The sequence below is a fragment of the Ictidomys tridecemlineatus genome, chromosome 10 (genome assembly GCF_052094955.1).
Source record: "Ictidomys tridecemlineatus isolate mIctTri1 chromosome 10, mIctTri1.hap1, whole genome shotgun sequence".
Lineage (NCBI taxonomy): Eukaryota > Metazoa > Chordata > Mammalia > Rodentia > Sciuridae > Ictidomys > Ictidomys tridecemlineatus.
Window position 1 is genome coordinate 51,734,829 of NC_135486.1, and position 25,743 is coordinate 51,760,571.

At 42.5% G+C, this 25,743-nt stretch overlaps 1 protein-coding gene and 1 long non-coding RNA gene across 3 annotated transcripts; one reads left to right on the top strand and one right to left on the bottom strand.

Annotated features, from left to right (window-relative positions):
* Nucleotides 1-1,203: 1,203 nt before the first annotated feature.
* LOC144367255 (uncharacterized) lies at nucleotides 1,204-19,367 on the bottom strand. Of its 2 annotated transcripts, none has more exons than XR_013426583.1 (2): nucleotides 18,902-19,367; nucleotides 1,204-8,879 (listed from the first exon to the last, which is right to left on the bottom strand). It is a non-coding gene; the product is annotated as an uncharacterized LOC144367255 (long non-coding RNA). The 2 variants fall into 2 exon arrangements; XR_013426584.1 differs by lacking the exon at nucleotides 18,902-19,367 and adding an exon at nucleotides 13,031-18,362.
* On the top strand, nucleotides 18,497-24,173 carry Mixl1 (Mix paired-like homeobox). The gene is made up of 2 exons (XM_005326540.4): nucleotides 18,497-19,255; nucleotides 20,798-24,173. Exons 1-2 carry the CDS (start codon nucleotides 18,746-18,748, stop codon nucleotides 21,101-21,103), a joined length of 816 nt encoding a protein of 271 aa, XP_005326597.2. The 5' UTR covers nucleotides 18,497-18,745; the 3' UTR covers nucleotides 21,104-24,173.
* The last annotated feature ends 1,570 nt before the right edge of the window (nucleotides 24,174-25,743 follow it).

Below are 25,743 nucleotides of genomic sequence, written 5' to 3' on the forward strand. Positions count from 1 at the left end.
CAATTTGCTCTTTCCATTTCACAGTATCTTGAGGATCCTCTTTCCATAATGGTACATTTAAAGCTATAAGTTCTTTTTGCTGGGTCTGGATGTCCTTTGCGTTAATGTAGGCCAGTTTGCTTAACCAGGGAAGAGGCACTCTGAACCTTGGGGGGCGGGACACAGCAAACAGGCATGTAGAACTCACCCATGCAGGAGACTATCAGGCACACCTGGGATAGGCAGGGAGCCACACCCCAGAAAGTGGTTGTGCTGGGTAATAAAAACACTATTTTTTATTGACACTTGTGAAAGATTGTAAGGACATTTATTTTCAGGAACATCATGTTAGGTATAGAGCCTTGCTGTTGGGGAGAGAGAGAGGGCTCAACTCCAAACAGCAGGGGCAAGTGGGAATTTATTATTTTATTTTTTATTTTTTTAAATGGGAATTTATAACTAAGGTACAGGGCAGGGATCAATGGATGGAAAATGACCAAGAAGAAACAGGGGAAAGAGGGATTCTGACTAAACTGACATAAGAGGCTTCTAGCTAAAGACAGTCCAGGGCAATCAGACATTACCCGAGGGATGGTGAGGGATGAGGAACTGCATCAGATGTCAAGGGTGTTCAGACATCAAGGATGAATGATTTAGCAGTGTTCTTTGCTAAAAGTGGATTTTATAAGGAAGAACACAGATGGGCGTAGGAGAAGTTTCAGAAGCCTAAGTAAAGTTTGGCCAAGCAAAGAATCTTTGTCAGTAGCTACGTCTTCTCCCAGTGCTAGTTAGGTCAGGGTTTGAGTCAGAGTTGGAAGGAGCCTAGAAGACAGTGCCCATCCTATATGGATAAGAAATCTGAGGAGCTGAGGATTGGTCTGAGTCACCACCAGATGATGGAACAGCCCATCCTTGACCCAAAGTCCCATGTGCCCAACTCACCCACATATCTGCTCAGGATATCAGTTCCTCCTCCCGCCTCATTCCCCACCTGGATGCTACATCAGCTTGGCCTGCCATCAGAGAAGGATAGATCCTCCTGGTCCTAGACACATTCTCAAGGTCCCAGTAAGAGCTTTGAAAACCACTGAAAGGCCTTCCTTGAGGAGTGGAGATAGAGCATCAAGGGACTCTGAGTAGTTTATTTTTGTAGGGCAAATTGATCTGATTGACTAATATTTTTGTTTGTTTTGTATTTTGGTATCAGGGATTGAACCACAATGATTGACTGATTTAAAAAATAATATTTATTTAGAATATTTTTACCCAGGGTAGGGAGGAAGAGCTTGAGAAGAAGACTACCACTAAATAGGGAAGAGAGGTGGGAGGGAATGGGAGGGAGAAGGAGAATTGCACGGAAGATGGAAGGAGACCCTCATCATTATACAAAATACATGTATGATGTGAGGGGAAAAAAAAGAAATGTGTTACATTAGATTGGGGAGAGAGAGGTGATGGGAGGGGAGGAGGGGGAGGATAGGAAGGGCAGCAGAATAAAATAGACACTAGTATTGTTGTATATATAAACGTGGCTGTATAACCAATGTGATTCTGCAACCTGTACACTTGGAAAAATGAGAAATTATATTCCATTTGATTCAAATGTAAAAAAAAAATAATATTTTTACCCACATCTGATTAGTGAGTACAACCTATAATCTCATCTTCTAAAATAAATTCAAAGTGCATGCCTATAATTCCATTGACTCAGGAGACTAAGGATAATCTCAAGTTCAAGTCCAACCTGAGCAATTTGGTGAGACTATCTCAAAATAAAAATAAAAAGGCTGAGGTGTAGCTCAGTGAAAGAGTGCCTCTGGGTTCAATTTCCAGCACTCCTAAATAAATAAAATAAATAAAAATAAACACAATTAAAATTTTGGAAGATACCCCTTCAGAGTTTTTTCTGTGAATATGTATATGTTACTTTTTTCTGTGAATATGTATATTTCAAGAAAAATGCTGTTTCCCATATTGTTTTAATGGATATTTTGTTTCTCTCAGAAAAGGTATCTTTTTCTCCTGTGTGTCAGTTCTTCATGGCTGTGACCTAAATACTTGACATAAATATTTAAAGGAGGAAAAGTTTGTTTTTGCTCACAGTTTCAGAGGATTCAGTCTATGTTTGACTGGCTCCAGGTAAAACATCATGGTGGAAGGGCATGGCAGAGGAAAACTGCTCAGCTCATGGCAGCTGGGAAGCAGAGAGGGACCAAGGCAAGATATAGACCTCAGGGTCATGCCCCAGTGACCTACATTTTCTAATCATGCCCCACCTGCCTACAGTTACCACCTAGTAGTCTGTTCAAATTATTAATCCATCAGATGGATTAATCTACTTACAAGGTTAGAGCCCTCATAATCCAATCACTCCCTATAAGCCCCACCTCTGGACATTGTTGCATTGACTTCAACACAGGAGCTTTCAGGGGATGTTTCAGACACACCATAATACCATGGTAATTAATTCCTGCTACTTCACAGTGTCTTTTTCCTCCTTCTTTTTCGTGGTATTGGGGATTAAACCAAGGGGTGCTCTACTACTCAGCTATATATCTCTGGCTCTTTTTTTTATTTTGAGACAGGTTTTCACTAAGTTGCCCAGGCTGGCCTCAAACTTTCAATTCTCTGCCTCAGCCTCCTGAGTGGTTGAGATTACAGGCATGCATCACCACACCCCGCTTACAGCACTATTTAAAATGATTGCATAGCATTCTATCTTATTGATGTACCCTAATTCACCTAACCAGTCTTCTGCTTGTGCTGGTTTATAATTGAATCAGATGTAGAGAGGTCAAGGTACCAACTAACATGTATTTCCTGTGTAACTCTTCAGTGTCCAGTTGCCAAGGGAAGGAGGAAAGAAGTATTGGTCATGGTCCCGGTCTTGGAAGGAAGACCAAAGATTTGCATATACCACACCAGGAATGTCTAGAGACTCTATCTCTGTACCAGAGTTGAGAGAAGGAAGTGAGGGCATATGAGAGGACTATTGTGGTGAGGAGGCAGAGCTGGGTTCAAGCCCAGCCTTAGCCAAGTAGATGATAAGTAGATGGGATAACCAAGCTTTGGGTAAGTTATCTGGTCCCAGCCCCAAAGCATCAGTATACTCATCTGTAAAATAGGTTAATTGGTGATATTCATACCTTGGAATATTATTCAGCATTAAAAATGAATGCTGTACTGATACATACCACAACATTGAATAAATCTTAAAAACATTATACTAAGTGTAAGAAGTCAGGCCTGAAAGGTCTCATCTTGTATGATGGCATTCTTTGAAACATTCAGAACAGCAAATTTATAGAGACAGAACTCACAAACTGTGGTTGCCACAAACTGAGAGGAATGCTGTGGGGTCTCCTTTAGTGGTGGTAGAGTTATTTGGGAATCAATAGAGATGAAGATTGCACATTATTGTGGATATGCTCAATGCTACAATTTTCCACTCTAAAATGGTGATGGGGTTCTCCTTTAGGGGTGCTGAGAGATGGCAAGAAGGAGGGCACATTAACCAGATGTCAGGGTACAGTTGAGTCAGGGAATATCTGTTTGCTTTGTTCCCAGATTTTTTTGTTGACTCAAGACTCAATCTCTTCGGGATTCCTGTAGGGAGAATGGCTTGATTTCTCGATGATCCTAAACAACTGCCAGGAGGCAGGGGAGCTCTAAGGCAGGTGGCATTGGCTTGCCCCTGGTTCCCACTGGGGTGCTGGTATGCACAAGTTTCTGTTAAGAACTGAGTGGAGGTTTGGAGGTGTGGGCAGATCCATTCCCACCACATATAAGCTATGGAATCTTGAGCTTGTCATTAAATTCTGAGAGCCTCAGTTTCCCAACCTGTCAAATGGGAGAAATGGTAGAGGCAGCATGGATTGTTGGGGAATTAGGAGAGGTCCTGTGGGCAGGACAATGCCTGGCTTGGTAGAGCCACTGCTTCCTCCTATCAGTAGGTGGGATAGGGCTACTATAGGATTATGCTGAGTTGCCATTCATTGCTAAGTGGATATATATGTGAGCTAAGTCTCATAAGCAGGTTTGTAACTGAGGTCTATGTGAAGTACGATGCTGGTCACAGTCTATGAAAAGATTGGGCAGCATCATGTACAACCACAAAAATGGGAAGTTCTACTCTATTTATGTATGATGTGTCAAAACACACCTACTGTCATATATAACTAAAAAGAACAACAACAACAAAAAATCAGTAGGAAAAAATTCCCAATGTATTTAGGGTTTTTATTAGCTGTCAGATAAAAAATATGGCTGTATCTCCTAACAGAGAAGTGGAAATGAGGGGACTACCTGGGCTGTTGAAGGCCACTTTCTGACTGCCAGGCTTTGTGTGATGTACAACCAGGGCATGACTCAGGGCCCTCTATAAAACCCCAGACATTTGTAAGGGAACCCTAGAACACTGGGGAAAGGGGAGCAGGAGTGGCCAGGTGCTGAAGAATTTAGTACAAATGAAACACCTACCAGGCATTTGGTCATCTCTGTCTGTCCCCTTAGCCTCTGCAACTCTAAATACAGCACTGGCTTTTTTTCACTTTCTTGAGCTATATAGGGCAGATGGCCTAAGGACCCCCTCTGAACAGGATGCTCCTGCATGATGCATAGGACAGGGTGGGATCCTTTCTGTAGTAGCCTCTGTGTGTCCTTGGCCCTAGCACTGTGGGTTTCTTCTCTGTACCCAAGTTCCTTGGGGAGAGGGTGGGGGGGTGGGGGGCATGTCTAAAGACCCATTCTGTGTCCAGGGTTCATCCAAGTCTGTTCTGGGCAGGGAGAAGAGTAACTTGGACTTTCTGAGGCAGAGAGGGGGACAGAGGCCAGCTTTTAGGCTTCAAAAACCCCTTCTTATAATTTGAGAGTTTGGGGCTGGGAATGTAGCTCAAGCAGTAGCGCGCTCGCCTGGCATGTGTGCGGCCCGGGTTCGATCCTCAGCACCACATAACAACAAAGATGTTGTGTCCGTCGAGAACTAAAAAATAAATATTAAAAAATTCTCTCTCTCTCTCTCCTCTCTCACTCTCTCTTAAAAAAAAAAAATTGGGAGTTTGTGGACAATCCCTGTCACTCCTCCTGTCTTCCCTCTGCTGGCTTTCAGGTTTCCACCAAAGAGAGCCTGGAGGAAAGAAGAGATTGGAAACACAAAATAGTTTTATGAGATTATCTATTTGCAACCCTAATTTTAAAAAAAATAATTGGTCAAGGGAGAATTAAAATGTAGCTGAAAAGTAGTATAAAGATTGTACAAGGGGGCTAGGTTTATGGCTCAATGTTAGAATGCTTGTCTAGCATGTGTGAGGCACTGGGTTTGATCCTCAGCACCACATTTAAATAAATAAAGATGTTATGTTCATCTACAACTAAAAAAATATTTTTAAAAAAAGATTATATATGTAGATTTTCAGTTCTGTCATACTTTACCTCCCAATGTACAATTGGTTGGAAATAAATGAAGAATTGAGTTCCGGGGTTGGGTCTGTAAGTTGGTGGTACAGTGCTTGCTGAACATGTTCCATTCCCTGCACCAGAAAGAAAGAAAGAAGGGGGCCGGGGGTTGAGAGAGAGAGAGAGAGAGAGAGAGAGAGAGAGAGAGAGAGAGAGAGAAAAGGAGAAAGAGAAAGGAAGGAAGGTCATCCCCAGGAGATTATGATGTGCAGCCAGGTTCTGGAACTGCTGTACTCAGTCTTCTTTCAAACATCTGGAAACCAAAGTTCAGAGAGGGTGAGGGCCTTGTCCAAGGTTAACAAGGATGCCTTTCTGGCCTCCATCCCTTGGGCTCTGTTTCCTCAGCATGTTGTCCCAGTCTTCCCTCCTCAGGGAAATGACAAATTTCATCCCTAACAAGGGTTCCCTTTTCAGTTTCCCACAGCCCTCACGCCCTAGGTGTGGCTGATTGGCATGCTAATTCCCCTCTGCATCACCCTCCAGGTGGCTTCACAACTACCTGTTAGCTGGAGAACCACTTCCTCCAGCCACTCTGCCAAGGCTTCAAAAACCTGGGAGAAACTTAATATGGCTCCAAGAGACTTTCATCCCATTATTGCCTTTCATCTGAGCCTTTTAACGTGTGGTGAAAAGTTTCAATTACTCAAGAAGCCCCATGAAGAAGGTAGTGGGCAGGTATCATGTTCCCCTTTCCCCATTTCGCTGTTGGCAAAACTGAGGCTCTGGGAAAAGCTGTCAGTAGCCCCAGCTGAAGAGCTGCAAATCTTCAGCTGGGCACTTAGTTCCTTTTGAGATAAATCAGTTGACAGAAACTTGCAGGGGCGGAAAAAGAACCCCACTGAGTCTTCCAGAAAGAGATAAGGAATCAGACAATTGTTGGATGGATACCCTCCTACATCCCCTTGTACTTCAGCACCATAGGTGGGCACTTTCCTGACCTTGGCACCCTCAGGAGTTCAAGGTCCCAGCTCCTCATACAACCTTTGGAGCTGGCCCCAGGAGCTCACTGCCCACCAGGAGCTCACAGACCAGATGGGAGACAAGAGGAGCACACCTGAAAAAACACTGACTTTGCAAAGCCGCTCAGTGAGATGTGACAGACTGGGCCAGGGGCCAGCCATGCTGTTGCCTGCCAGGGGGCTGGCCAGGTGGAGGCCAGGGACAGCAGACAAAGCTATGGGTAGATCCCAAGTGATTGTGTAGGTCCCTCCACCCCACTCAATCTGTAGTCTCAAGTGCATCAGCACCAACACTCATGAAAGAAGGATCCAAAAGACACAACATTTTCTAACAGGTTCAGGACCATGTACACGTCAGCAATGGCTTGGGTGGAGCTAATCAGTTTAAAAAGTGTCTTGGCTCCTCTCAGGTACATTTTGTACAGCTCTGAGAGGTTAAGGGACTTGTCTGAGGACTGACAACTGATAAGGGACTAAAATAAAAACAAATTAAAGATTCTCCATCATTCATGGGGTTGGAATCTTCAGTTATTTGACCTAGAGAGAGGGGGAGCTGCTGCAGATCATTTTGTGGACTAGCAACAGAGACACCCTGAACCCCCCTCCATGTTTATTCACTGAGTTTTATTAAAAAAATTTTTTTAGATATTGATGGGCCTTTATTTTATTCATTTATTTATATGTGGTGCTTCCCACATGTTACACAAGTGCTCTACCACTGATCCACAACCCTAGATCCCCATCACTGAGTCTTTCTTATGTACCAGATTCTGGGCTGGTGTTGGGCGTGTGGCGACTATATCAGGCTCTGTTTCTAACAGTCTGCTTGAGAAACTGGACAGTCACACAAGTCCAGTGAGACCAGTAAAGATGGGAATGAGGAATGGCTGACAGTGCCCTGCAGAAGACCTTAAGATCAGTCAGGGCAACTTTCAAATATTTGCATACCCACTTTTTTTTTTTTTAATGGTACTGGGGATTGAATCCAGGGATGCCTTTTACCACTGAACTACATGCCTAGTCCTTTTTATTTTTTATTTTGAGACAGGGTCTCACTAAGTTGCCCAGGCTGGCCTTGAACTTTGTTATCCTCCTGCCTCAGTCTACAAATTATTGGGGTTGAAGTTGTGTGATGTACCCATACTTCTATGTGGGACAGAACCCCAAGATATCCATCTAGCTCAAGTCAGGAACTATGATGACTGTGTGGGTGGAAGCAGAGTCACCATGATGAGGCTGGCTCCAGACTGCAGAAGACACCCAGGCACAGTTGAGTATGGGAAAGCTGTGGCTCTATAACAGGGGAGAGGCCCTTTAGAGTCTGAAGTACATTCTCCCAAACAACCTCAGCCAGTCCCTCCTCCCCTAGGCCTGGCTGACTCGACCCCTCAGCTCTCAACTCAAAGTGCCTCATGAAGTCCTAAGGAACAAATGTGCCCTGTCTTCAACCAAGAGTTCCCCAACAAACCCTTATTCTCCTCCTAGATGCTCTAGGTAGCAGATGCTGTTCAGGTTGCTAAGCCTTTCCTGAGCTAATGGCTTCAAGAATACCTTTGGGTCAAGACAAAGGCTGTCCCAAAGACTCCAGCTCAAAGAGAACTCCCTTGGGGCTCTCTTGGACTTCATTTACTTAACTTTGTTGTTCTCCCACCCTCAAAGTCAATCAGATGATTCCAAAGCAGGATTGGCCCTGATAATGCCAAGGTCTTCTCAGAACTAGTGCATTCAGGTAATTTCCCTGCTGTATCCTGAATCCTTTCAAATTTAGAACTCACAGAAGATTATAAGCATTTAAGATATGATCATTGTAAAAAGTACAAATATTTTAAAAGCATGTAAATAAAGTATGAAAGCCTGGTTCCAATTTAGTTCCTTTCCCCTTACCAACGTGTGTATACACTGATATTGGGTTATGAGCTCAGAGATTTCTTTCAGTTATTTGATCAAATAAATATTGAGAAGCTATTACAGATATTTATAGTATCCCAGGCACATGAGGGGCATAATTTGCTATGGTTTGAATATGGTTTGTCCCCTCTGAAACTCATGTTGAAATTTGGTCCCTGGTATAAGTGTTGAGAGGTGCTACTTTGAAAGTGACTAAGCCATTAAAAAGAATTAATGCAGTTCTTGTACCAGAGATTGAACTCAGGGGTACTTGACCACTGAGCCACATCCCCAGCCCTATTTTGCATTTTATTTAGAGACAGGGTTTCACTGAGTTGCTTAGTGCCTCCCTTTTTGCTGAGGCTGGCTTTGAACTCGCAATCCTCCTGCCTCACCCTTCTGAGCTGCAGGGATTACTGGTATGAGCCGCTGTGCCTGTAAATTAATGTAGTTCTTTCAAGATTGAATTAGTTTACCACAAGGGAGTGGGGTGTTATGAGACCAACTCTCTTGTTTGTGTCCATTTGCCTTCTGCTGTCCACTATAAGCTGAAGTAGCATGAAGTCCTTGTCAGTGCCAGGCTGTTAGACTTCCCAGCCTCTAGAACAGAATAAACAGAATAATTCTAATAAATAGAATATCTCAGTCTCAGATATTCTGTTATAGTCACAGAAAATAAGCAAATATACAGTAATATTAAACACTTATGCCCATCAATAAATTTTTTTTTTTTTCAAAGAGAGAGTGAGAGAGGGGGACAGAGAGAGAGAGAGAGAGAATTTTAAGATTTATTTATTTTTTCTTAGTTCTCGGCGGACACAACATCTTTGTTGGTATGTGGTGCTGAGGATCGAACCCGGGCCGCACGCATGCTAGGCGAGCGCGCTACCGCTTGAGCCACATCCCCGGCCCCCCATCAATAAATTGTAATATTGTTAGAGAAACAAAATTATACAAAAACTAAACATGAAAAAATATATATGAAGTCACAGAAAAGCCTTACATGAAAGGCTTGATAATAGTGGCTGCCTCTAGATAGCTATGTATGTGGATCTTTTCTTTATTCTGTGGTTTATATTTTATTCTATAATGTACACAATTCAGTAATTCTATAACGAGAGAAGACATTACAAAAAAAGGACTAACATGAGAAGACTAGAGAACAGCATGTAATTAGCTAAGGAACTGTGAGGTGGGCAGTTTCAGGTAGAGAGACCTAGGTTTCTAGAGGAAGCAGGACTTGAACCTGGTCTTGCAGGGTGAGTGAGTTTGTGTTGAGTATCAGGAGGAGGCAGCACATTAGCCTACAAGAGGAGCAGGGAGTAGACTAGTGGGGTTTTAGGGGGGAAGAGGGATAACCTAAAGGGGGAGCAGGTGGCCCAGGCCCTGGCATGATCCCCACTACCTTAAGCCTCCTGAGTCCACTTCTTGTTATTTTTGCAATGCTGGGGATCCAACACAGGGCTCTGTGCATGCTAGGTAAGCCCTCTGCCACTGAGCCACACTTACCTCACTTTTCACCCTACTGGTCACATCCATGAAATCACATGCACAGAGGCTTGTCAGAATCCCTTGCCTCCAAGGGCCACCCAGGCACCTCCAGGCAAGGAAGTGCTTGGTAAATGCACTATTAGGCCTACAAAAGCTCCTAGGGTGGACCCTTGAGCTCAGCACTCTACAGAGATACTCTCTTGCCCCACTCCATGTCTCCAGCCTAGGAGCCCAGGACCAAGTGAGCAAGGGGCAGGAGTGGCCCTCCAGGGTAGACTCCACTGCAGGGACCCCAAGGTGGGACCCAGCCTGTGTAGCCTTCTCTGTCCTGGCTGCTGGAGGGATGTTTCCACTGTGTTCGAAGCAGGAATAGGGCAGTGTGGTAGGCTTCCTCCACCTCACTTTGGGTGGTTGTCTGGACTGTCACTGGGCAAGTCTCTACACCAGATTTGTGAGTGATCAGTTCTAAGCTGATCCTCTGCTTTGGGTCTTCTTGCTACGGGAGATGGCATGATTCTAGCTCCTCCCCATTTTATGGAAATCAACACATAAAATTCCTAGAGACATCCCAGAACTCAAACCAGAGTCCCCAGAAATAGGCACAGGACAATGTGGGAGAAACAGGACCTGTGACCCTCAGTGTAGAAGATTGTGTGCAAAAGGAGAAAATGGTCCCAAGTAGAAAATGAAACTGGCTTTTCCTTCCCTATGTGGACTACATCATCCTCCAGGGTCCTTGGCTATCAGGGTCCCTGCCCCCTGCTTCAAGTCAGGGGTAAAGTTCACATCCTGAACAAGGCAAGGCCTCACCTACTGACTCTGGTTGTCTGTCCTTACATGCTCTGCATTTGTACCTTGGTTCACACTGTTGAGCTATACCCCAAGCCCCTCCTCCTCCTTCTTCTTCTTTTTGGCTTTGACTTATGCTTTATTTATTTATTTTAAAATAGCTTCAAAGTTTTAATTGGTATTACTAGATTCTAAGAAAAAGTAGAATAACTTTTTTCCACACTCCTTTTTTAATTGGTGCCTTACAGGTGTGCATAGCGGTGGGATTTGTTGTTACCCCCTTATTATTCTTATTAATGCTTACATAATGCTATGTTTGGCCAGGGGGAGCCTCTTCAAATTATTTCTTGAGTGCATTTGCTACCTCAGTAGTTTGCAATGGCCTAAATATTCCTGACTTATGTATTTGCTCTCCTAAGCTTAGAATGAGCCACTTTTCAAAGGAGCATTTTTCTCCTTTTAGTGGGAAATGGTACATAGATACCAGAGTCTCAGAGTTAATAAGTTTAAATAATCTTAGAGTAAGCAACCAAATTACAGGGTTCTCTGTGGCACTCTTTGTAAAGTGATAAACCTGAAGTGAAAGCATATTTGAGTACTATATGGAAATGAGCTGAGTCTGGGTCTGAGATCCCCATGGGGTGTAAGTCAGCTGACCTATTCAGGCTTCAAAGCAGGACAGCCACTCATCCAAGCAACCAGGCTGTGAACAAAATTCTCCTGACCCGCTGCCGCCTGGGGCCATGCAGTTGGCTGAACAGAGTAGATAATTTCCATCAGAAAGAAGGAGAGGAGTTATTTTCTCCTTCATCTAAATGAGAAGAGAGAGTTCAAGTGTGAAAACTAAATGGCCCAGCTGACTGAGAGAATAGAACTGTTTATTCAAAACCACCTCTCCCTGGCTGGGGATGCAGCCCAGAGGTAGAGCACTTGCCTGACATGTTCAAGGCCCTGGGTTTGATCCCCAGTACTCCAATAATAAATACATACATACAGACGCCCCTTTCTAGCACACACTAAAATGGACTAGGGGCTGGGAGCATGGCTCAGTGGTAGAGCATTTATTTAGCATGCATTAGATCCTGGGTTCAATCCCTAGCACTTGCATTAAAGAAAAATTTAATGGCAAATCTTTAGGGCTGGGTGTTTAGCTCAGCATGAAGAAGGCCCTTGATTTGCTCCCAGTACCAAAAACAAACAATGTTTAGGATCCATTTGAAAGTATCTTCTTATATCCTTCATGTACCAAAGGATTAGATTAACTTAGGGTGCTATTTCACCTGCTTGGATGTTCTCCTGATAATATAGGCAACCCACTGAAAAACAGTCCTTTGGAAATATACATCCAATACATGTAGGCTGAGGCCGAGTTCAGACTGATCTTAAGTTACTCTAGGTATCTGCTAACACATTAATAAACTATGTGAGAGGAGAAAAGACAGGTATTCACAAGTTTCATGTTCTCCTGAGCCTCTCTCTCTTTACTTGTCCCTGTCCAGAATGGCTTTGCATAGGATACATGATATATACTAATTCAACACCAAGTCACATGCCATGGAGAGTCAGAGTTCCATAGGTCTACTCTACTATTAGAAGAAAACAGAATGATTGCAACTAAATAAGAGGGCTGGGTGTGTAGCTCAGGTGGAGCACTTGCTTATCATGCAGGAAGCCATGGCTTCCCTCCCCAGCACTTCAAACAAACAAACAAACAAAAAAACACACAAACTAAAGAAGGTTTACTTCAAGCAACAACATTAAACTTGTAGCTACAGAAAACTTTAACAAGGGCTGGGGATGTGGCTCAAGCGGTAGCGCGCTCGCCTGGCATGCGTGCGGCCCGGGTTCGATCCTCAGCACCACATACCAACAAAGATGTTGTGTCCGCCGAGAACTAAAAAAATAAATAAACATTAAAAATTCTCTCTCTCTCTCTCTCTCTCTCTCCTCTCTCACTCTCTCTTTAAAAAAAAAATATTCTTAAAAAAAAAAAAAAAAGAAAACTTTAACAAGTAAGTGATTTCAAATTGCCATCTTTAAAAACATTTTTATTGGCATTTATTTTATGCTGAATTTATTCCTGTGGCAAAACTTTCTGTTTCTTCAGTTTCTTCTGGGATATCTTTTTCTTCTGTATAACCTTCTCTTCTGGGTTAGGAACAATTTGTTCTTTTTCAGTAAGGATTGCCTCAATGTGGCTGGGGAGCTCATGTACAGGTTAATTGGATCAAGAACTCTCTGTGGTGATGCATTTGGGTGTTTTGTTCTGGATGTGCTTAATGGCCAGAGAATCTATGTCTACACCTGAAGTTCAGCATTCCTTCCTTCCTTCCTTCCTTCCTTTCCTTCCTTCCTTTCTTTCTTCTTTCTTTCCTTCCTTCCTTCCTTCCTCTTTTTTTTTTTTTTTGTGTGTGCGTGTATTGAAAACACACAGGGGGCTGGGGATGTGGCTCAAGCAGTAGCGCGCTCACCTGGCATGCGTGCGACCCGGGTTCGATCCTCAGCACCACATACCAACAAAGATGTTATGTCCGCCAAGAACTAAAAAAATAAATATTAAAAATTCTCTCTCTCTCTCTAAAAAATAAATAAATAAATAAAGTTGTAAAAGGGAGAAGACAAATCTAAAAAAATTAAATAAAAAAAAAAGAAAGAAAACACACAGGATTGAAAACTCAGGGCACTTGACCACTGAGCCACATTCCCAGCCCTATTGTATTTTATTTAGAGACAGGGTCTCACTGAGTTGCTTAGCACCTCACTTTGGCTGAGTCTGACTGTGAACTCAAGATTCCCCTGCCTTAGCCTCCAGGAGCCTCTGGGATTACGGGTATGCACCACTGTGCCCGGCTACCCTCTGTATTTTTTAAGCATAAACATGTGTAGCAAAAATTCAGCACTCTTTTTAGGCCATAAATCCTGGGTCCAGCTCCAATGCTTGGCCTGGGCACAATGGCCAACTCCACATTGTAAAGTGACATCTTTCAGATAGTTGGTGGCTTTTTGGATACCATACGTGTGATGGCCTTGGCAGTTTCATGGGTGTTCTTAAAGTGAACACCCATGAAAGATTTCAGCCTCTTGATTTGCATGATTTCATGGGGTTTTCTGTGTCAAGACAATAATGAGTCATTTTTACAGATCACCTTAGGCTGCTTCCAAACTGCCACTTTTGAAGAAAGACCACTTATGAACACAACGGTAATACTTAACACATTATTCAGCCAAATCTATATGAGACTGGGATAAAATAAGGTAGCCATTTCCATGACCTGGAATTCTGTTTAAACAATAAGAATGGAAATCTAGAATTCAAATGTAGTATATGATTGTTGCACCAACTAGACACATCTATACATACACATAAAAAGTTAGCAAAGAAAATTGATTTCCTAGATGATGGCATAAATCTTTACTGGTAAATATGAGAATCACTAGCTGCATATGGTGATTTGACTTTAAATCAATTGAAATGAAATAAAATTGATAGTTCCATTGATAGTGCCAGGTGCAGTGGTGCATACCTGCAATCCCAGCTACTCCAAAGGCTGAGGCAGGAAGATTCAAGGACATCTTCAGCAACTTAGCAAGACCCTCAGCAACTTAGCAAGACACTGTCTTAAAATTTAAAAAAAAATAATAAAAAGGACTGGGGATGTAACTCAGCAGTAGAGTGTCCCTGGGATCAAGCCCCAGTACTGAAGGAAAAAAAAAAAAAAGGGGGAAAGAAAAACAATTCAGGTAGTCACAGTGGCCAGTAGTCCCATTTTCAGTGCTCAAAAGGCATTTTGCAGAAAGAAATGTCAGTCAAATGTTGACAATCATATATTCAGTCATTTCAGAGCTTCATTTCCCATAAGCTTGGAGAATTAGTTGTTTCCTTTCTCTGAGGTTGAAACATTTTTTGCAAACTTATGGGTTAGCAATGGGGAGTGGGGTCATGAAAGACACAGAGGAGTGAGTCTTTGAGTACAAATAATTGGAAGAATAAAAAGAATTGTTCTTTTTAAAAACTCAACATGAGTTCAAAATCTATTTTGTGTTTGCTATTTGAATTTATAAGGTGCTGCTTAACCAATACAAAAAGCCTTCTTAACCTTTTATCACTTTCCTGGCGCATTAATACCTTTGGGAGGGTGCTGTCTTTTGGTCTCTTCAAACCACTGGCTCCAAAATAAACTTCAGAAACTGAAGAGGCCTGGGCAGCAAGAGGACAGGAAATCAAAGCGGGGCCAGGATCAAAGAGGCAAACAGCCCTGTGGATCTCAGGGTGGAAGTAGAGCCTTGGCTGCTTTTTCCTGGTTTTCCCTTTAATAAACCCCCAGGGCTCCTCTGCCAGGTCTTAGGCAGGATGAGAGGGATGGACTTGAACAACAAAGAGCTGGGGAAGAGAGTACTTAGCACATGGGGAGGAGAGGCAGGCCACTGTGATATTTGGGTGTTGATAACAGGAACTTGATGGGAAATGCTGAGGATGAAGAATGGGGACAGTCACCCTGAGTGGCCCCATCCTTTCTAGACTGGGCTGCCCTAAAGTGGACCTGGATCCACATATTGGTGCCTTTCTTATTTGTATTTACTGGCCCTCCCCCATTATCTTCTATATCACTGTGTCCATTTCCACAGATGTTATTGACAGACCAAATATGAATAATGGCCAAAACTGCTCAGCAAATCAAGTGGTAAACTAGCCCCAGTGTTAGAGAGGGGGACTCCAGATCCTAATCTCAGTGATTGCTGTCTTCAGCTAACTTTGAACTTCAGTTGGTAATCTGAAACTAGCAAACTGACATGTTTCTGAAGAACAAAATACTTTATGAAGCCTTAAATTTCACAGATTATCGAACTTTGGAAAGTAACCTGCAATAATAACTTTTTAAAGTTATTGTCAAGAAGTGGGCTTTTTCCATTTTTTTTCTGGTTGGGGAAATGGGTATAAAAGAATTATCAAGTTATTCATTTTATGTTTGCAGCAGGGTAACTGAATAAAGAATTTAGAACATATATTTTATGAAAACTACTCAAACAAAAGAGGAGAAGGTATTTATATTACAAGTAAAATGCATATTGGTCTTTTGTAGACTCTATAGTGTTCCATCTCTCCAACCCTAGTCAAAGAAAATTCAAAGCAACTTGGGAAATCTATTCCCATAGTGATGTGTTATCTTTTTCCAGGTATATCACACTGCCTCTTCTGCTTCAATTTTGTATAATACATTTTTTTTTAAAGTCAAATTTCTCCCCCTTTCTCACTAGTGTTCTTTTTCTTTTCTGGTATTTTTCCAGAATACCACATTGCATTTAGGCATTAAAAAAACCAAAAACCAAACCAAACCAAAACAAAACAAAACAAAAAAACCCAAAGATTTTAAAATGTATTTATAAGCCAGTTATGGTGGTGCACACCTGCAAACCTGGTTACTCTGGAGTTTGAGGCAGGATTGCAAGTTCAAGGTCAGAAATTTAGCAAGACCCTGTCTCAAAAAAAGATAAAAAGGGGCTGGTGAGGGGCTGGGGATGTGGCTCAATGGTAGATGCTCACCTAGCATGTGCTAGGTGTTGGGTTTGATCCTCAGCACCACATAAAAATAAATACAAAATAAATGTATTGTGTCCAACTACAACTAACATACATACATACATACATACATACATACATAAATAAATAAATAAACAAATAAGTAAATAAAAGGGCTAGTGATGTAGCTCAGTGGTAGAGCACTCCTGGATTAAGTCCCTAATACCTATTTAAACAAAAATAATACAAAAGTACTGACAACAATAATAAATGCACATGATTAAAAAATAGCAATAAATCAGTATTGAAGTATACAAGTCTCTCCAACCATTCACTCCCCATTCCAACCCTGAGTTTCCACTGTATAGGTTATTTTTTAGGCATATGCAAACATACTCAATAAGAACTTAATTTAGAGAAAAAAGAGAAAAAAAATGGGAGACTGAAATTTTATTCTTGTTAAGTAAGCTTTCACTGTCACACAAACCCTCGGGAAAACAGTCATAAGAAACTAATGCCTGCTTAGACAGTTTGGAGAATTATCAAACTGCAAATTGAAAGATGAAATTTCTTACTTAGTTTAAAAGACAGGGAAAGACTACATTGCACGTTTGGATAGCTTCATTAAACCCCAGGAGCTTGCAGGAATGAGCAAGCACTTCACTCATCTCCCCAGGTTCATTTCCCTGGCTTATTACAAAATAGGGAGGCTAGGGGTTCCCTCAGCAAGTGAGCCAAGTGAGCAGATGGTGGCAGAGGAATGATGCTTGAATGAAGGACCCAGGGGAATTTCCACAAAATAGGCTGAAGAATTCCTATGACCCCTGGGCAGAGAGTCTGGGTTACCCAGACTATCACTAGCTGTTAAGCTTCCATTGGCAGCCAGCAACCAGCAAGCCTCTGGTGTTCTTCTGGGGTTGACCTCCCTGTCCCTGTAACTACAGTAATGCATCCAACACTGCAGCCTGGACCAGGAAATGAATGAGCTCCATGTTCCTGAAAGACAACAACCTTCAAGACTGAAAAGGGGCCAGGGCTTCTCCCTCCTCCTAAGGGTGACTGGGAAGCTCAGTGTGACCACAGGAGTCAGGTCTGGAGGTCAGCGTAGTACTCTGGGTTACGGGTTCTTTGGGCCTCTGCCTGGATTCTGGTGTATTTCCTGATTTGTAAATTTGGGATGAGAATGCCTACTTCACAAGAACACACATAAAGCATAGCATAGTGACATTCATACATTTTTTTTTTGAGATAATGGATTAAAGACTGAATGAGCATAGAAAATTAAAAAGTCTGACCTCTCATCCTATACATTCTGGGCCTGATATAATAGAGGAAGGGAACTGGGAGAAAAAGGAGAAAGAGTGGGAGCCTGGTGGTAGACGGACAAGCAGGGAAGGAGCATTGTCAGGCTGCCTAAGAGGATCTTAAGGGTTGGAAGGGGAATTTTAGATGCAATCTCTGACCGCCCCACCCCTATCCCAACTGGACAAGATTTAAGCTTAGAGCTCCTCTTTGCAGGAGCTCCCGGAAAACATTCTGCTTTGACCCCTGCAGTGTTGGCTCAGAATGAAAACAGCCAAGCTCTTTTTGAGATTTCTATTATCCTTTTAGAATAGAGACAGTAAAGAGCCCGCTTTGAGTCAGCGACAATGAGTGAACCCTCCTGGTGGAAGCAGCACTCAGGTGCTGGAAGCCTGAGGACCTGGGCCTCGGTGCTCCTCTCCCGAAGGCTTGCACCACGATGACATTCAGGCCACGGATTTATCTTTCTATAAAGCAATTCAGTGACATCCAATTCAAGAGACATTCATTTGAGGGTATAACACTCAATAGATCTGAATGAATGAAAGAGGGGGAAAAGAAACGTAAACCATAACCAAAGTACTAATCAGGATAAAATGGGAGCCTTAAATGAGTCCCAAAGGATATAGGAAAGAATAGTTACTTCAGAAGAACGAAAACTTCATGGAGTGCCTTTTATCTCCTCCTGCAGCTAGGCCTGTCTGCAGGCGGGCTGGGGGCTGGGGGGTGGAGAGGTGGGGGTGGGGGGAAGGGGACAGGCTAAATGGGGTTGTATTGTCAACCCTGCTCAGACTCCTTATTGGCAGGCCGTGCGGATATTCCAGGTAGGAGGATAAGACCCCCCTTTTCAGGATAAGTGTCCTGTCCCTCTTTGAGGTCCCTTTATCTTTTCTCTCCTACCCTCCACGGATTCAGGATGTGTTAGGACAGGGGCTGGGCTGTTTGACCAACCTGGTATAGGGTCTAGCACATAGCAGGGGGAGGAGGTAAATAAATCTCTTTGATGATGACAGGCGAGACAGCAGGCAAGGCTCAAAGCCTGGCCATGTGAGTCCGAGCTGGGCCCTCGGTCGCTCTGAGGGGCCGATCTGATTCAGAGCAGGAGGTTCTGACTGCGTTTGGCCTCCGCTCTCTGGACAGCCCCTCCCAGAGCAAAGCTCGCCTCAGGGTCTTAAGATGTTGATTGCCGTGGCGGGGAGTTGGAGGATGGGCGGCGGAGGGGGCCGCGGGGGCTCCCGGCCCAAGTTCACGCCTCCCTCCCTCCGTCCCAGTCTCAACGGAAGCGATTATTCCCACCGGCGTCTGGCGGGGCTGGGGGCGGGCCGCACCCCGAAGAGACACGGGCCTCCCCGCGCCCAACTCTTTGATGGCGCCGCTACCGCCGGCCCCCTCCCTCGGCCCGTGGGCCGGTATAACTGGAGGCGCACTGGGGTCCCGGGAGGCGCACTGGGGTCCCGGAGCGATGGCCGCAGCAGACTCCCAACAGCTACAGTTCCCGGAGGCCGCCGCGTTCCCCGCGTACCTGTCGGCTCACGCCGGCGGGGCGCTCCTGCCTCTGCCAAGTCCCGCCGCTGCCCTGCTCCCCGCGCCCCCGGCTGGCCCCGGTCCCGGCCCGGAGAGCCGCGCTCCCGCGCCCTTCGCGGGCTTTCTGGGCAGGGGCCCTGGACCCGCCGCGCAGCCACCCGCCGGCCTAGGCTCACCTGCGCCCCCCAAAGGAGCGGCCGCCCAGTCGGCGTCGCAGCGCCGCAAGCGAACGTCGTTCAGCCAGGAGCAGCTGCAGCTGCTGGAGCGCGTCTTCCGCCAGACTATGTACCCCGACATCCACCTGCGGGAGCGCCTGGCAGCGCACACCCAGCTACCGGAGTCGAGGATCCAGGTGAGCTGCCCGCCGCATTCACAGGTGCTCTCTGTATGAAAGAGCAAGGAGTCAAAGCCAAGATTCTTGGGCTCCGTGGGCCACACGCCGGTGACCACTTACTTGGGGGACATTGCGCAAGTTGCTTTCTTTTGAGCTTCAACGTTCTAGACTGCAATATAGGGATAATATCAGTGCGTTTTGCGTAAGGTGATTGTAAGGCTTAAATGAAATAATTTAGACATTCACTCAATGACATATCTCGTGTTAAGTATAATTAGGGCCAGGAGGCTAGCAGGTCCCTAGAAAAGGTCAGAAATTAAATTCCCAGCAGGAAAGTGATATGGAAATAATTTTACATTTTTTTTTTCCTTATCCAGTAAGGCACAGATGAGGGAAGTACAGTGGAGTCTCCCTCTGGCTTTGAATCGGAACTCAAAATGGTAGTTGAGAGAGTGTAGGAATGGCTCACCAAGTTGCCCACTTTGTTGGCATGTATTGGTCTGGGATTTGGGTTCAAAAGGATGTAGCATTTTGGGACAAAGCCTGAAACATTTGGAACTTCTTGTCAGTTTCAAAAATCGAGTGCAAAATGTTTATTGTCTTAAAACATTTTGATCAGAATCCTAGAGTTGGTAGGAGAAGCCTGCCTGTTTGTTTATTAGTCTGTAACTTGTTGGTCTGTGTCCAAGTGCAACTTTAAGTAGGAGTCTTATTTAACCCTTGAAGAGTGTGGACTTGGGCTGGGGATGTGGCTCAAGCGGTAATGTGCTTGCCTGGGGCGCTGGGTTCGATTCTCAGCAACTGAAAAATAAATATTAAACAATTCTCTTTCTCTTTCTTAAAAAATATTTTTAAAAAAGGGTGTGGACTTGTTTTTTTTTTTTTTTAATCTGTACCTCTGGCTGCTATACAATTGTCAGTTTCAATAGTTGGCAGGGAGGCTTCGGTATTCTTGGGAAATAGCAGAAAAAAATGTATGCATTGAGGTGAAGTCTACTGAGCAAAATATTGATGTTATTGAAAAAGGAGTCAGACTTTCAAAAGCTGATTCTAAGTAATTTGAATGCTGATCATCTTTTTAAGTGTAGTAACATTTTTTCCTAAGAATTTTAAGTGCATTTATTTATTTATTTATTTATTTATTTATTTTTAAAGAGAGAGAGAGAATTTTTTAATATTTATTTTTTAGTTTTTGGTGGACACAACATCTTTGTTTGTATGTGGTGCTGAGGATCGAACCCAGCCACATGCATGCCAGGTGAGCGCGCTACCGCTTGGGCCATATCCCCAGCCCAAGTGCTTCTATTTCTTTGGCTCCCTTTTCCATTGCAAATGTCCCTATAAAAAGCATAGATAGAACCAGGCATAATTCCAATTTAGCACTGGGGAATGACAAGGCAGACAAAACCAGTTGCTCTGAACTTCTAACCATTAGATCAAGTGCTTTCTGAAAACCATAAAGCTCTGGAGCAGGGAGACAAGGATGTTAAACTGGAACTTCTATGAACTATGCATAAGAACTCCAACCCAAAGCCATTTTTTTTTCCTTCCATCTTCCAGGTATGGTTCCAGAACAGACGTGCCAAGTCACGGCGACAGAGTGGGAAATCCTTTCAACCTTCAGGGAGGCCAGAGTTTTTCCTCCACCACTCTGCTCCTGGGACTGAAACGAAATGTTTGAAGCCCCAGCTGCCTCTTGAGGTAGATGTGAACTGCCTGCCTGATGCCAGCAGGGCTGGAGGGGGCATCTCTGACTCTAGCTCCCAAGGTCAGAATTTTGAAACCTTTTCTCCTCTCTCTGAAGACATTGGTTCAAAGCTGGACTCATGGGAGGAACACATCTTTTCTGCCTTTGGTAATTTTTGAGGATTCTGGAAAGATTCAGGATAAGCTCAGACAGATAAGACTCATGACTGACAGATCCACTCCAGAATACCGTTTTGTCTGACTTCCATGTTAGGAAAATGTCCTTGTTAACCTTGATGATTTTGACCAGAACCTTCAATGAATCTTCACACATGGCCTGCTCTTCTTTCTCTATAGCTACTTACGTCCCCACCCAGGAATTCTGGCACTCATGTGTACCTGTGTATCTCCAAGTCTGCACATTCAATTTGGTCTGCAAACCTATGCCTTCTTGCCAGGGCTATTGTTATTTTTTGGACTGATTGTTAAGAAATTATTTTATTTACCAGAACCCCTCAGCTTGCCTCAATTTCCTCTTGACCCTGACAGCTGCCACCTTCTCATGGTCCTTCCAAGGCTTATAACCTTAAGCTCACTCTAACCCATCTCCTCTATCCTCATCCTATCACCAAGATTTATTACTTTAAAAAAATGAGTATTTTATTTTTTTAATTGCTATGTAAAAATTGTATTTATGGCATACAATGATGCTTTGATATATGTATATGTTGTGGAATGGCCAAATAAGCTATTTAACACGTGTTACCGCACATCCTTAACGTTTTGGAGTGAAAACACTTACAATCTACTCTTAGAAGTTTTCAAGTATACAATATATTAACTATAATCATGATATACAATAGATTTTTTTGATACTGGGGATGGAACATGGGTGTTGCCCATGCTAAACAAATGCACTACCACTAAGCTACATGTCCAACCCTATAATAGATCCATTGAACTAGTTCTTCCTAAATGAAATTTTGTGTCCTTTGACTAAAATCTCCCTAATCACCTCTTTTGTTTTCATTTGGCCTGTTGTATTCATATCCAGTCATTAATGACTCCAAACCAGATTATTTCAAGGACCTCTAGCTTCTCACTTAGGTAAAATATATAAATCTTTCTAGAAATCTGAAGGAACCTCCAGTTGCTATCAAATTATTAAGTCTTTTCACTCTCTCTGATAACTGATGTCATATTTAGCCTACAGGACAGCTATGCAAACCTTCTTCAGGTTATCTGTAACATGTGCCTCTATGTCAGTCATTTCTTTTGATTTTGGATTAATACCTTTCTATTTCAAAATATTTGAGACCTACCCTTTCAGAAACCTGACACTTGAATCTGATTTTTGTATCTATTTTTGTGATCACTTCAACATTACCCTTAGCACTTGTTATTGTATTGCCTATGCAACTTCAGTGGATTATCAAATGCTTTTCACAAATGTCCCAATGGAATTTCTATTTAAATGAACTCTCTCCTTTAGATAGATAGCTCTTAGACTTGCTGAACAATTGCTCAATACATATTAAAATTGCCATGAAAAACATTTCTAAAAAATGTTTCTGCAAATATAGCCACTAATTGTTATCATAGGCTACTATGTTGAGAAATTTAATCTGGTTTTAAAAAAAGTATATTTTTGCTTGTTTCAAGTTTAGTGATATTTAGGAATATTTTGACTTAGGGAGATTTCTTTTCTAACTTATAATTTTTAGTGTATGTAAATGAGTTTCTAAGTTAGCCCAAGAGCAATAAAAACATTGTATTGAGATTTTGAGGTTTCAGTCTCCTTATGGACAAAGTGTCTATGATGTGACAACAGGTGAGGTTTCTCTGTAAATTTGCTTTGTAGAAGGCATCTCCTGGAAAACTATGGCAAAGGGTCAGAACGTCATGTCTTTATTGTGAGCCTGAACTTACTTGAACTCTCAATGTCTTAGATTGCCCTTTCAGGGATGTTCAAGTTGTTTGTAATTTTCAGAGTAGCAAATTGGTTGAGTGCCCCTGAGTTCAATCCCTGGTTACCCACCCCCCAAATATCAACAACAACAACAACAACAAAACAAACAAAACAAAAAAAAAACAAGGAGGGGCTGGGGATATGGTTCACTGGTAAAGAGCTTCCCTAGCATGAGTGAGGCCCTGGGTTTGAGAACTAGCACTGCAAAACAACAAAACAAAAATCCAAAGAGCTATGTGGAGTGGCACACATGTGTAAACCCAGCAGCTTCACCAACTCAGCAAGACCCTGTCTCAAAATAAAAAAATCAGGACCAGGGATGTAACTCAGTGGTAGAGCACCCCTGAGTTCAATCCCCAGTACTCGGGTATATGTGTCAGGAGAAGAAACCAAGGAAGTTCAGGCTTAGTAGCAAAAGGGACTTCTGAACCTTTTGAAAACTGAAACGAAAAGTGAGGTAATAAATATTAGATTGTATAAGTACTTACTTTGTGCCATGTAGCGTGCTCAGGGCCTACCCTGGCAGGGCTGGGAGGTCTCACAGTCACAGAGCTCATATTTAAACATGGTCATGGTCAAAAGAGATGGTACCAATACATTCACAAGACTGAAAGACATCTCATAAAACACTTTAAGCTTATGATCCACTAAGAATCTCATTCAAAAATAAAACTTGTGGGCTGGGATTGTGGCGCTCGCCTAGCACAGGCGGACCCGGGTTTGATCCTCAGCATCACATAAAAATAAAGGCATTGTGTTGTGTCCAACTACACCTAAAAAATAAATATTAAAAAAATAAAACTTGTAACTTATTAATTGTATTACCTTGTGAATATTATATTGTTTACTTAAATAAGCAATTAGGAAAAAAATCTACAAATATTTAAAATCTACAAATATTTAAAATCATGGATCCTCTAAGAACATAGGTAGTCTGCACAACTCTCAGGGGCTCTAACTGCTAAATGTATTGCAAGTGTTATATATTTAATACTCATACATAATGTCTAATATAGGCACTATTCTTCCCATTTTAAGTAGTGGTTCGCAATCACAAGGGCTTGTGAATATCAATGGCCAGGACTCAAACCTAGGATTAATTCAACCCACCATTTAGCTTTTACCATATAATACCTTCCTAACCATTAGTTAGGATTAATAGGTGATAGATTTAAAAACACCTCAAATCATAATTTTTCTATATGCAAGTTGATATTGTCTCATCTTTCAAAGTAATCAAAAAAACATTCTCTTACTCTAATAAAAATAATGTTGCTTAGAGCTCTTTGGACACTTGTTTGTTCATTATGCAAATATTTGGTGCTTACAAACAGACACTTTTTTGGGGGGCTGGGGTTGTGGCTCAGTGGTAGAGTGCTTGCCTAGCATGCACGAGGCACTGGGTTTGATCCTCAGCACCACATAAATGTAAAATAACCAACAAAAACTAAGAAATAAATATATATAAGAAAAAAAACAGACACTTTTTCAGGAGCTGGAAATAAAATAGTGGGGAAAAAAGAAAACCCTCAGAGAAATAGTCCCTTCCCGTCATGGAGCAAAGAGGCCAGGATGGAGACAAAAGACCACTCCAAGAAATATAAAACTGCAAATATTACAAATGCTGGAAGGAGAGGTATGCAATCTGGAGACTCTATGACAGATGCTTATTGGGGTCAAGGAAAGCTTCCTTGAGAAAGTGATGCTTAAGGAAAGCTCTGCAGGATGATCAGGAGCAACTGAGGACACAGAACAGAAGCCATGCATATGCAAAGGACAGGACAGAGAAATAGGTCTGGGAGGCAAGATGATGTGTGGCTTAGTCAGTGTTTGTTTTTTTTTTTTTTTAATATTGGGGATTAAACTCAGAGGCACTTAACCAATAAGCCACATCCCCAGCTGGTTTTATATTTTATTTTGAGACAGGGTCTAAGTTGCTTAGGGCCTCGCTGAGGCTGCCTTTAAACTTGCAATCCTCCTGCCTTGGCTTCCCAAGCCACTAAGATTACAGGTATGCACCATCGTGCCTTGCTGCTTTGTCAGTTTTATGAGTTCTGAGTTTGTCCCAAGAGCCACAGACTTTAAAGATGTTTATAGAAAGGAATAACATGACCTGTTCTACATCTTAAGATATCCAAAGAGTGATGATGGCAGTGGGCTGTGAGTAATGGTGGTGATAAAGGTGGAAAAGAATAGTTTTGAGAGAGAAAACTTATTAAAAGGTAAATCTCTTTGTATATTCCTAATGGTAACAAGGGAATATGACTTTAGGAACTAGCTTAATGTAATTCAGAATCACATCTATTTAAGTAAAAAACCCTGTATGTGCTTGCTTGTTTGCCCAATCTGACTTTTTTTTTTTTAAAGAGAGAGTGAGAGAGGAGAGAGAGATAGAGAGAGAATTTTTAATATTTATTTTTTAGTTCTCGGCAGACACAACATCTTTGTTGGTATGTGGTGCTGAGGATCGAACCTGGGCCGCACGCATGCCAGGCGAGCGCGCTACCGCTTGAGCCACATCCCCATCCCCCAATCTGACTTTTGATAGCTTTCTATGGACTCCATAAAGGTGTTAAGTGGGGACAGCATTATTCAAATCAGTGTATAGTTGACACAAAATGACTGCTTTGAGTTGTATCTATTTCTTTCCTAAACAAAAATACAATTCAACTATATTATTAGACACAGTCTCTATTTTCAACGTTGAAAGACAAATGGTGCTTAAATATGTGTAAAATGAGTTATTATTTAAGTGACAAGTGAACCTTAAAGAATATAAAAGAAAAATATAAAAAATACTTCCCAATTCTAGGCAGAAAACATTGAATCAACTTTGACTAGGCCTATACTA

What these genes read in the sequence shown, in the direction of transcription:
- Mixl1 (XM_005326540.4), top strand. Translation starts at nt 18,746, where the DNA reads ATGGCGCCGCTACCGCCGGCCCCCTCCCTCGGCCCGTGGGCCGGTATA. An exon ending in TACCGGAGTCGAGGATCCAG is followed by an intron (nt 19,256 to 20,797) that starts GTGAGCTGCCCG and finishes TCCATCTTCCAG; the next exon opens with GTATGGTTCCAGAACAGACG.